The sequence below is a fragment of the Callithrix jacchus genome, chromosome X (genome assembly GCF_049354715.1).
Source record: "Callithrix jacchus isolate 240 chromosome X, calJac240_pri, whole genome shotgun sequence".
Lineage (NCBI taxonomy): Eukaryota > Metazoa > Chordata > Mammalia > Primates > Cebidae > Callithrix > Callithrix jacchus.
The window spans coordinates 16,879,170-16,889,831 of record NC_133524.1 but is presented as its reverse complement, the minus strand read 5'-3'; the positions used below and the strand labels follow the sequence as shown (position 1 = coordinate 16,889,831).

Below are 10,662 nucleotides of genomic sequence, written 5' to 3'. Positions count from 1 at the left end.
ATGGCCTTGCTGACACATAATGTAAAAGAATGAGACTGCTTCATGTAATTATAAGAAATAAATGTCACGAGAATATATGAAGGTGCTTGTAATTGCAAGTTTTTTGTTTGTTTGTTTAAATCTCGAAACAGAGCATCTAATCTCTTTCTGGAATTTTTTTTTTTTTAGAGGCAGGGTCTCCCTATGTTGCCCAGGCTGGTCTCAAACTCTGGGCTCAAGCCATCTGCCTGCCTTGGCTTCCCAAAGTGCTGAGATTACAGGCATGAGCCACTGTGCTTGGCCTGAGACCTAGAATTCCATTTTTAAGCAACAAGAGAAGGATCAGAGTCTAAAGTTCATTCATAGGTTGTTTTTCGGCATGTGTGTCTCTGTGGCTGCCTGCAAGGCTCTTGGGAACAATCACTACACACCAAGTTTAGGCACAACTTCCAGTTTTTATTTGTCTAAAACTGTCCTCCTTGAACAGTGCTTGATGTATATCAGAAAGCAAAAACTTAGATGGGGTTGTTTGCAGTTCACAGACATGCAGCTTTTTGGGAAACATTTTAAATTATAAAACCAGAATCTTGAGTCATTTGAGTAGAATTTTATTCTCATTTTGGAACTTTGGATTCCATGTCTCCATCCAGCAATTACTGTCTCTTGTGCAGATAAGTCATCTTTTTGTGGCAAAACAGGAAGCAGGGTGGTACAAAAACAGCAGGAGGGAAAGGTACTCAGTGATCCACTGTATTTGCTTGACTGTTTCAGACAAACCCAAAAGCTGAAACTACTTTGTAATAAGAGAGTCCTTAAAGGAAGTACACACCTGGAACCGGTTCTTTCCGCTTCCTGTTTCCTTTGTGTGCCCCTAGGATCTAAGTCCATTCTCTCCTCTGTGCTTAGCCCTTCCGTCTATACTTGTTGAGTCCTGGCAGCAGTCAGGGTGATAAGGAACCCATTTCATTCACCACTGTCTCTGGTCTCTCTTCTGTGACAATATATCGGGCTTTTCCTGCTAAGTAAAATGCTGACTTGTAGCCTGGGATGATTTTGTTTCCTGTTGACTTCTACATGTATTGCATTACAGAAAATTTGGAAAAGAGGAAAAAAAAAAAAGTATTCACAAACCCACCAGCCTAACGTAATTACTGTGGCCATTTTCAAATATTTCCTATGAGCCTATACCGGTATATGATTCTTTCTGTGGTTGTAATAATAATAGTAACACGCATACCCCAAACTTTTATTTTGAAAACTTGCAAACCTACAGAAAAGATGAAAGAGTGATACAGTGACGGTCTGGAGATCTCCTTTGCAAAGGAACATTTTTCTCCATTTTGGTTTTTAAATACCAAGAATTTGCAATTAATTTGCTCCTGGAAGAAATGGTTGATTCCAGGCCTGGGGCAGGGGAAGTACAAGATGAGCCTGGAACATATTGCTGTATTTAAAGCAAGGAACAGCTGAAAATGAATGGGATGTGAGTTTTCCCAGGTCAAAGAAGCCAGCTTGAAAGGGCTCCCACTGGCCTTAATTTGGACAATTTGAACATCAAAAAGAACAATCGCAGTATTAGATTATAACACATTTCATTATCTGAAATTCCATGAGTCCAAAATAATACTCGGAAAATACAGAAGTAAAGGAAAAAGAAAAGCCAATTAAAAATGTAGATGTCATCTCCAGTGTAATAATGGATTCAAATACGGATCACGGTGGATACTAAAGCCACTGGGTGAATGTTGTAAGAAGCAGGTTATTCATATGTTCTCAGAATATCACCATAAAGTCTTTACTTACAGATGCTTGTATTTTGAACTTAACACCTCATATGCATTTTCCAAGTTGCATGAAGTTCATTTTTAATGGCTGCACGCTTCGGCATTCACTCAACACACTCCCTGTGTTAAAGCTTATTCTATCCCAGCCACTGTGCTGTGTGCTAGGGAAGCAAGTGCTTGACTAAGAATGCATTCCCTGACCTGGGCACTCCTCAGGTCGTATAACTGTTTTCTAAATTTTGGGAGGTGACTGACAACCTTCCGAGACTGTGATCAAAGCTGTGGGCCCACTTCCTGGAAAACAGCCCAAACATACCACTTCGTAGTTTCCTTATATTCGTACCCCCAGTGCTACACCCTACCCTGCATCCATAGACTTTCTTCTAGGGGTCTTCAGCTACAGACCTTCCCATCCAGGAAACGGCACAGACCTGCAAGCGCACAGTCCCAGCAGCGTGGGAAATGCTGGCATTAGAGCTTGTTCTCCTGTTCATGGTTGTACCCAGGGGATGCTCCCAGGTTGCCAGGATTAACTAACATCAAGATAAATATGCTCCTGCATGTGGTACCATCACCCACACAGTGTGACCTGGCTGGACTCCCCTGGGGAAGCTCAGATTCCTCCTCCTTTATCCCCATCTCTCATAGTCAGCAGGTCTGGCAATTCCTGTTGGAATTCACCCCATCTTTCGTCTATTTTCTGCCATGCTGCAAGGGAGTGTGGCCCGGAGTCAGCACTCTGGCTGAGTCAACCAAGTTCAAATTGGCTCTTTTATTTCCCAGCTGTCTGTGACCTCGCTTTTCTGTGCATTGCTTTCTTTATAAAAAGGGGATGGTAATGGTCCCCGCTTAACATGGCAGAAATGAAGATTAAGTTTCACACTAAATGTAAAGCACTTAGCATAGTGCCTGGTCAATGGCAGCAACTTAAATGGGAATTATGATGATGATGCTATTAATTTTCCCTTTGCTCCAGTATCACTTGCCTACTACAAAGCCTCCTACTTGGTTCCTCTGCCTCCACCTTACTTCCTCTCAAACCATCTTCTGCTCTTACAATGATCTCCCCCACATTATGTTGGAGCTTAAAACCCCCAATGGCTTCACTTGGTTTATAGGATAAAATGCACGCAAATCCATATGGAACAGCTTGCAGTTCCTTGAACTTTCCAGAGGGTTTTGCCTGTTGCCTCTTGATACACATTCCTGACTGCTTACCGAGAGGGAATAGGGATCTATATCCTATTACAACACTTGTTCACGGAATCATTACGTGAACAAGGTGAATCGGAGGTGACAAGGTGGCGAATCGGAGGTGAATCGTTAGGTGAATCGCAGGTGAGAGTGGCTCCTCCATTGTTCACAGAGAGTGCATTTCACCCTCCCGGGCATGCTTCTCTTATGTTGGGTGGCTCTGCTGTCTCCTGGACTCGGAGAATAAGATACTCTTTTCCCTTGCGCAAATCCGACATTCTGTTTCCAGCACTGTTTCAAACTTGGAATCACTTTGTTTCAAACTTTGCTTTTTGATTTCTGGGTTGCAAGGTTGATGTTGCCAGGAGCCATTCTTGTTCCATATGTTGCAAAAATATTTTATTTCTGTGGGGGCAGTATTGACAAATAGGGTGGATGCTATGGATTTGACTTCTGGGTCTGCCACTTACTGAGTAATTTTGTCCAAGTCACCACTCCTAAACTTCTTGATTCTCGTCCTTAGGGCCACTGTGAGGAACAGATGAGGTGGTGCTTTATAAACTCAACTGCTATCAAAATGCCACTTTCCCTGCTTTGTTACACTTCAAGCGAAAGTGAACTGAAATTAACAAAAGATTCTATTTTGCTTTTTTTTAACAGCTCTTTTAAACATTAAAAAAAAAAATGTTCACCCCTGTGATTGTTTGACTTCAACTCCATACCTTGAGTTTTTTTTTTTGGGGGGGTAAATTATTGTTAATGAACCACATTTGAGTACACCTTCCCTTGTGGGGGGGATAAATGTTGGTTAAAAGGTGCTCCTTTTAACCAGATCATGGTGCACTACAGTGTGGTTGGTGTAGTGCCAGAGAGGAATGGAGTTAATAGTACTACACACTACCGTGCTTTCACCGCCCTGCCTGGGTGGTATTCTACTGTTTACTATGAAATACAAAACTCATTCAAAGCAGACTAAGTTTTTGTTCCATTTCTCTTATATTTTATGGCTTCCAGGGACCCTTTGTGAAGGAAATAAGTATAGCAGTAACACTTTGGGGATAAGTGTGTGCATGACAACCTGTTTTTAAAACATGCTGTTTCACGTGAAACAGATTTTAATACAAAGTATTGTAAGGAACTCATGCATGCTGGGAATCCTAACTATGCCATTAAAATGTTTAAATTCCAACCACCTCTTTCTGTTAATGGAGAAGAAATGGTTTAACAGCTGCCTTGGGGTAGTGTAAAGGTGGGCTATATGAGGCATTGCTATACCCTTTCCCTAGCACCTTGGAATATCTGTTTTCTTATGTTGGGAATTTATTGGGAACCAGAAGTCCTTGATAAGCAAACTTCACTATGACAAACCTTTTGCTTCTCAAGAGCCACATGTTGGCTGGGCACAGTGGGTCACGCCTGTAATCCCAGCACTTTGGGAGGCCAAGGCAGGTAGATCACTTGAGGTCAGGAGTTCAAGACCAGACTGGCCAACATGGCAAAACCCTATCTCTACTAAAAATACAAATATTAGCTGGGCATGGTGGTGCATGCCTGTAATCCCAGCTACTTGGGTTGCTGAGGCAGGGGAATTGCTTGAACCCAGGAGGCAGAGGTTGCAATGAGCCGAGATCATACCACTGCACTCTAGCCTGGTTGACAGAGTGAGACTGTGTCTCAAACAAACAAATAAACAAGAAACGCAGGTTGCCGTGGCTTATGCCTGTAATCCCAGCTACTTGGGAGGCTGAGTTAGGAGAATCGCTTGCATCTGGAAGGCAGAGGTTGTGGTGAGCTGAGATTGCGCCATTGCACTCCAGCCTGGGTAACAAGAGCGAAACTCTGTCTCAAAAAGAAAAGAAAAGAACTACATGTTGACCATTGTGGTCAAATCTTGTCAGTATAGTGATTCCTCTGTGTTGCTGCTGGTGATTTTGATTTGTCTTGCAAGAAACGGTACCATAAAATACTTTTTAAAAAGAGAGTTTCCATGATTTGGGAGGCACATGCATGCATGAAAGATATTTGCTGTGATTTTATGTAACAGTATAGACCTTAAAGAAAAACTTTTGGCCAGGCATGGTGGCTCACACCTGTAATCCCAGCACTTTGAGAGGCTGCAGTGAGAGTATTGCCTCACTCCAGGAATTCTAGACCAGCCTGGGCAGCATAGTGAGACCCCATCCCTACAAAAAATAAAAACAAAAGATTAGCCGGGCATGGTGGAGTGCACCTGTAGTCCCAGCTACTCAGGAGGCTGAGGTGGGAGGATCACTTGAGCCCAGAGGTTGAGGCTGCAGAAAGCTGTGATCATGCCACGGCATTCCAGCCTGGGTGACAGAGGAAGACCCTGGCTCAAAAATTTTTTTTAAGGAAACGACGAGGACCATTGCGTGGTGCCTGTAGGTTGCTTTTTAAAAATCATTATTCATCTATTTTTAGATCGGCACTATCCAATAGAACTTTCTGCACTGATAGAAATGTTCTGTAATCTGTACTATCATATACGGTAAGTACTAGGCGCACATGGCTACTGAGCACTTGCAGTGTGATAGGTGCAAGTGAGGAATGGAATTTTAAGTTTAATTTCATTTTATTAATGTGGCTACTGTATTGGACAGTATAGTCTAAAATTTTTCCCCTCTTCTTAAGGGGCCAAGGCAGGAGGATCACTTGAGGTCAGGAGTTTGAGACCAGCCTGGCCAACATGGAGAAACCCCGTCTCTACTAAAAAATACAAAAAATTGGCCGGGAGTGGTGGCCGGCACCTGTAATCTCACTTACTCAGGAGGCTGAGGCAGGATAATTGCTTGAACCTGGGAGGTGGAGGTTGCAGTGAGCCCAGATTGTGCCACTGGACTTCTGGCCTGGGTGACAGAGCAAGACACCATCTAAAAAAATAAAAATAAATAAATAAAAAATTTCCCCTCTTCAAATGTAACAAGACACATAGGGACATGTCTGTATTTTATGCCGCTTCATAAAATTTAACATGAAAGACTAATGTCTGGTAATTCTTCCCTTTGAGAAACGTGTATGTGTGTATGTGTGTGTGTTTGTGTGTATAAAAGATTACTTAAAAATACAGGTTAGTCCTAAGATAGAGCTGGATGTCTTGAATTAATGAAAATATATGCAGATACATCTAGCTTATGACTTGTTTGTTCCTTGTGAAACAGAAATGAACCCAGCATAGAGTAGCGCTCACAGCACATATGCAGCACAGAGCACACTCACATTTTATTGCACGTGCAAGAGCCGCTGTTGATCTGCATTCAGATGACCCACATTTTATTTCTAGTAGTTGTTTTTTATTGGCAGATGAATGTCCTAAAATCAGCAAGTTCAGCGTAACGTCTGTTTTGATAATTCTGTTCTTGAGTGTCATGGTTTTATTGTCTTATCCCCAGTCTCTGAACACATATGAAAGACAATTAGTGAACCGAGTCATTAACCTTGGAGATGAATAAACTCAAGCTGAGCTTCATTTTGTTAGACTCAGCTTGTGCCATTTGGATGTGTTGGCAGAGCTTGGGGCAGACAGCCATCAGTTAGGAAATGAGAGCCGTTAGGTTAGAAACAGGCCCGCCCAAGTCCACTTGCTAATGTGGGTAGGGAATTACACTTGGTACAGGAAACAATTCTGAAAATCATACAGTTAGCAGTTTTAATCGATTCTTTGTGTTTCTATGACTTTCTGAGGAGATAAAAGTTATGAATATACAACCCCATCAATAGCAACAATTTATATTTTGATATTGTTTTCAGAGCAAGTTTATACAGTTTCTTTTGACTCAAAACATTTTGGTGAGTTTGGAGGTATTATTGCCACTTTTTCTAGACTCTCAGGAGTCAGTGACTTGTCCAAGGTATGTGGCTTATAAATAGTATAACTAAGAGTGTGTGTGTGTGTGTGTGTTGGGGGGAAGATATGAGCCCATCGTGTTCTTCCCCAGGCTTAGAGATGGGGAAGGAAGTGGGTGTAAAATCTGGCACCCAAGGAAATGAAGTGCCCTCAGTCCTTTTTGGTCCTTGTCACTTGCATTAGCGGACATGCCCTAGTGGGTCCTGCTGCCCTACCTGTGGCACAGCTTAAACCCCACCTTGTGGCCTGAGCTAGTATAATGGCGATGATGGAGCTATTAAGTTACTTGAACGTCCTTGACCTTCATTTCATCTCAGATAGGGAGTGCTACTTCCAAATCCCCTTTCTTGGCTAATTCTGTGACGCAAAATGTTGTATAGAACCTGGAAAGATTCTCCATTTGAGCAGGGAGAGTGCATGGATAGGATGTATCAACTTTTTTGGCTGTCGATTTTTTTTCCCCCAAATATTCTTCAATTATTCCTATGTACCAGTAGAAGTGATTTCCCTGAACTAAAGTCTAACTAGGGGGTATCTTTCTACTTGATTGGTTTTCAGAATATGTTGTTTCATGTTTATCTTACTATCTTACATATGTTGTCTTTTCTGCAATTCTGAATCTTCTATCTCCTCTCCTTATTCTAGCGCCCCCTCCTACCTACGCTGTTTTTGTTCAAAAGTCAGAGAAGGGAGTGAGCAGGCAAATCAGGAAACAGATTGTCTTTTTGTCTATACAGACTTGTCTATGGTTTTGTTTATTTATTAATATTCACTCAGTATGTTTAGAGTAAAATCTTTCTTTTCTAGTCTATGAACATAGGGTTTCTCTAATTGTTCCCTTTCCTCCCTTAAAAAAAGGGTAGAGTTTCATCTGTTAGGGAATTCAGACATTTATCGCTATAAATCAGCAAAAGTTTGGCCAAGGCTGGGGATGGGTCAGGCATGAAACACTTCCTTTTGTCATCTTCATAGATTAGTAGAATTCTAGTGGAGAGGATCAGTGTGCTGATTTATTTGGAACTGAGAAAGAGGAACCACAAACAGATCCCACATCTCACAGTGAAAGTTCAGTTGCAGAGCTATCTCATGGAGAAGGTGTATTTCTAAGGGAAACCAACATGGAGACATTTATATCAACAATTGGTCCTATTTTGAATACTATCTGTGACTCAAGGTAATCAGGGCATTCCCTATATTTCTAATTTTGAAATTTGTATAATCGTGAAAATTATTTCTCCAACTCTTGGACCTATGAGAATGTTGGAAGGGAGAACTTTCATGCTACTGACCTACAAATCATAATGAAAATATGATCTGAAGGAGATAAGATTTCAAAGCCAGTGTAGAGAGTATGTTAACATTGTTTATGGCACTGCAGGGTGTTTTCTGGGTCTTGAGCCAACATGCATGTCTTAGTCCTCATGACCACCAAGTTCACGCTCCTGTGGAATTTGCTGATCGTAGATGACTGGTTCCTCCGTAATGAGGAGGCTGTGTGATCCTCAAACACAGAGGCAAGCACAGATCTGGATCTAGGGAGGTGCTGTGGTCCTTAAAACACAGAGCCAAAAGTCAAACCACAGCTGAAAAGAATGACAGCATTTGGCTAATGTAACAGGGACATGCACTGTGTTCACTGTTCTCTAGTCCTTTCATGTTGCTATAGGGGAGAAAAGATGGTTTTTCTTCTACCCATCTTAGGTTCATGGCCAAAGCCCTGATAACAAAAAACAGATTAACAAACAAAAAGCATAGAGTTGGGTACAGCAGCAGGTGCCTATAATCTGAATTCTTTGGAATGCTGAGGTGGGCGGATCCCTTGAGGCCAGGAGTTGGAGACTAGCCTGGGCAACAGTGAGGCACCATCCCCTCCTCCCCCATACACACACTCCAGCCTTATTTAAAAAAAAAAAAAAGGAGAAAAGCGTACAAATTAATTTAATGTAAGTATTATGGGAACCTTCATAAGGAAACGAAGACTCAAAAAACATAGGTAAACCCTAGTGTTTATAAAACAGACCTGATGAAGAGTAGAGAGTCATGGAAAGTTATATAGAGCAAAGAGTGTGTGACCTCCTGGTAATATACTAGGGACACTTAGCAAGGCCTTTTCATTCAGATTTTTCCCTGGGATCCTGTAGCTTTAGAGATAAGGATGCTGGTTTCCTCTGGATATGAGGGTTGGGGTACCTCTCACCTGAGGGTCTTTTGACTTGCTTCAGAAAAGGTCAGAAAATTCTTCCTGGGTGTTATGGCCTGCTTCGGTGGAGGAAGGTCAGAGAGAACTTCTTGCACATGCTGTCTCAAATTCCTTCAGTTTCAAATATGCAATATGCTAGGGTGCCATATTTTGAGGTAGTATGTCCTGAACTCCCTCATTGCCAAAGGAAACAGTTGTCATAAGAGTGAAGAATGAAAAAAAAAAAAAAAACCCTGAAGATCCAGGCAATGTAGTATGCTATGTTATTGCATTGAAGAACAAATTGACATCAGTAGGAGTAGGACTAAGTGATGTTCAACCTCAGATGGACTGAGATTTAGGCCCTAATATGACAAGAGTAGATTCACAGAAAATAAATGGGTCCATCAGCTCAGGTTTTCATTTTAAATCAGTTTGTTAATATAACACCTCTAGTAGAAAGCAAGTAATAGCTAAGGTGGCAGGAAGGCAATCTACTTTCAAGGCTTTTGTTAAAGTTTAGAAATGATCAGTGGTCTTCAGAAGATTATAAATTTCAGTCTAAATTGAAATGCGTTTTAAAATTTTCTGAATAAGTAACTTACAGTTTACAATGAAAATAAGTGATCCATTTATTTGACCAAAGAAAGAGGCCATTGCATGTAGTTGGACTGAACTCTTCCTGTGGTGACTAGAAAGTGCTAAAAGAAAATTCCGTAGTGTTTTCTCTCATCCTAAGGGGTTAATACGGAATGTGTTTGAAATTGCAAAATAAATCATTGTCCAGCGTTTTTTTTTTCTAATACTTGCTAAATTAGTTCCTTTTTTAATCTAGTGATAGATACAGTGATGCCAGTGATGACAGCTTTTCAGAGCCAAGGATAGCTGAGTTGGAATTAAGCTGAAATGAATACATGACTGGGAATAATGGGGACTGCCTGTGAGGGTAAGATGGAATCTTCGAGGTTTGCTCCTTTCTCTCATGGACAAGCTGTTGTCTTGGAATAGAGGGGGTATTATAGGACTCACTTCACAGGATCTTGCTCCTTTGAGATGCTCCCATTTGACTGGCACAGTTAGCAGGACAGGCACGACAGCCCATGGTGCTGGTACGAGTTAGTGTATGGGGAAAGTGGAATGCACCTTGGGCCAGGAAAAAATATACAAATACACCTACAAATGTATAAGTGGGGGCTGTTGCGGTTAGAGTCATAATAGTCTGTGTCAGGGGTGGGCAGACTTTTTCTGTATGGTAAATATCTTAGGCTTATGAGCCATGCAGTTCCTGTGGCAGCTACTCAGTTCTGCCATTGTAGCAGGAAAGCAACCGTAGATAATACATAAATGAACAGATATGGTTGTGTTCCAATAAAACTAAAACAGTTTGCTGATCCCTGGTCAAGGCCACTCATCGAAGAGCAGATTTCCTTGGATTTATATAAAATAAAATAGTATTTGATTTCTTTGTAGGGAGATACAAGAGACAGGCTTAGAGTCCAAGAGCAGCCCATAGCTCTATTATGCACTGTTTGAGAGATACCAGCCTGGATAGCTTCAGTAAATTTATGCTTAGTGGCGGATAGTGCCTGGATTGCCCTAGGCATTATGGCAGGCCTTGAGTTGAATAAGCTGTTCTTCAGCAGAGACAGCAGATTTTGGAAGAC

At 41.5% G+C, this 10,662-nt stretch overlaps 1 protein-coding gene across 29 annotated transcripts in view; it reads left to right on the top strand.

Annotated features, from left to right (window-relative positions):
* The window catches only part of CTPS2 (CTP synthase 2), a 229,244-nt gene that overhangs the window by 101,809 nt on the left and 116,773 nt on the right, over positions 1 to 10,662 (top strand). For 6 of the 29 annotated variants that reach the window (XM_078362209.1, XM_078362214.1, XM_008989009.5 and 3 more), the window contains one exon: positions 9,834 to 9,944. The exons of the other annotated variants lie outside the window; for them this stretch is intronic. In XM_078362209.1, the coding sequence (XP_078218335.1) occupies positions 9,834 to 9,903 (70 nt within the window). In that variant the 3' untranslated portion in view covers positions 9,904 to 9,944. The remainder of the gene's footprint in view (positions 1 to 9,833; positions 9,945 to 10,662) is intronic. 29 annotated transcript variants of the gene reach the window in all.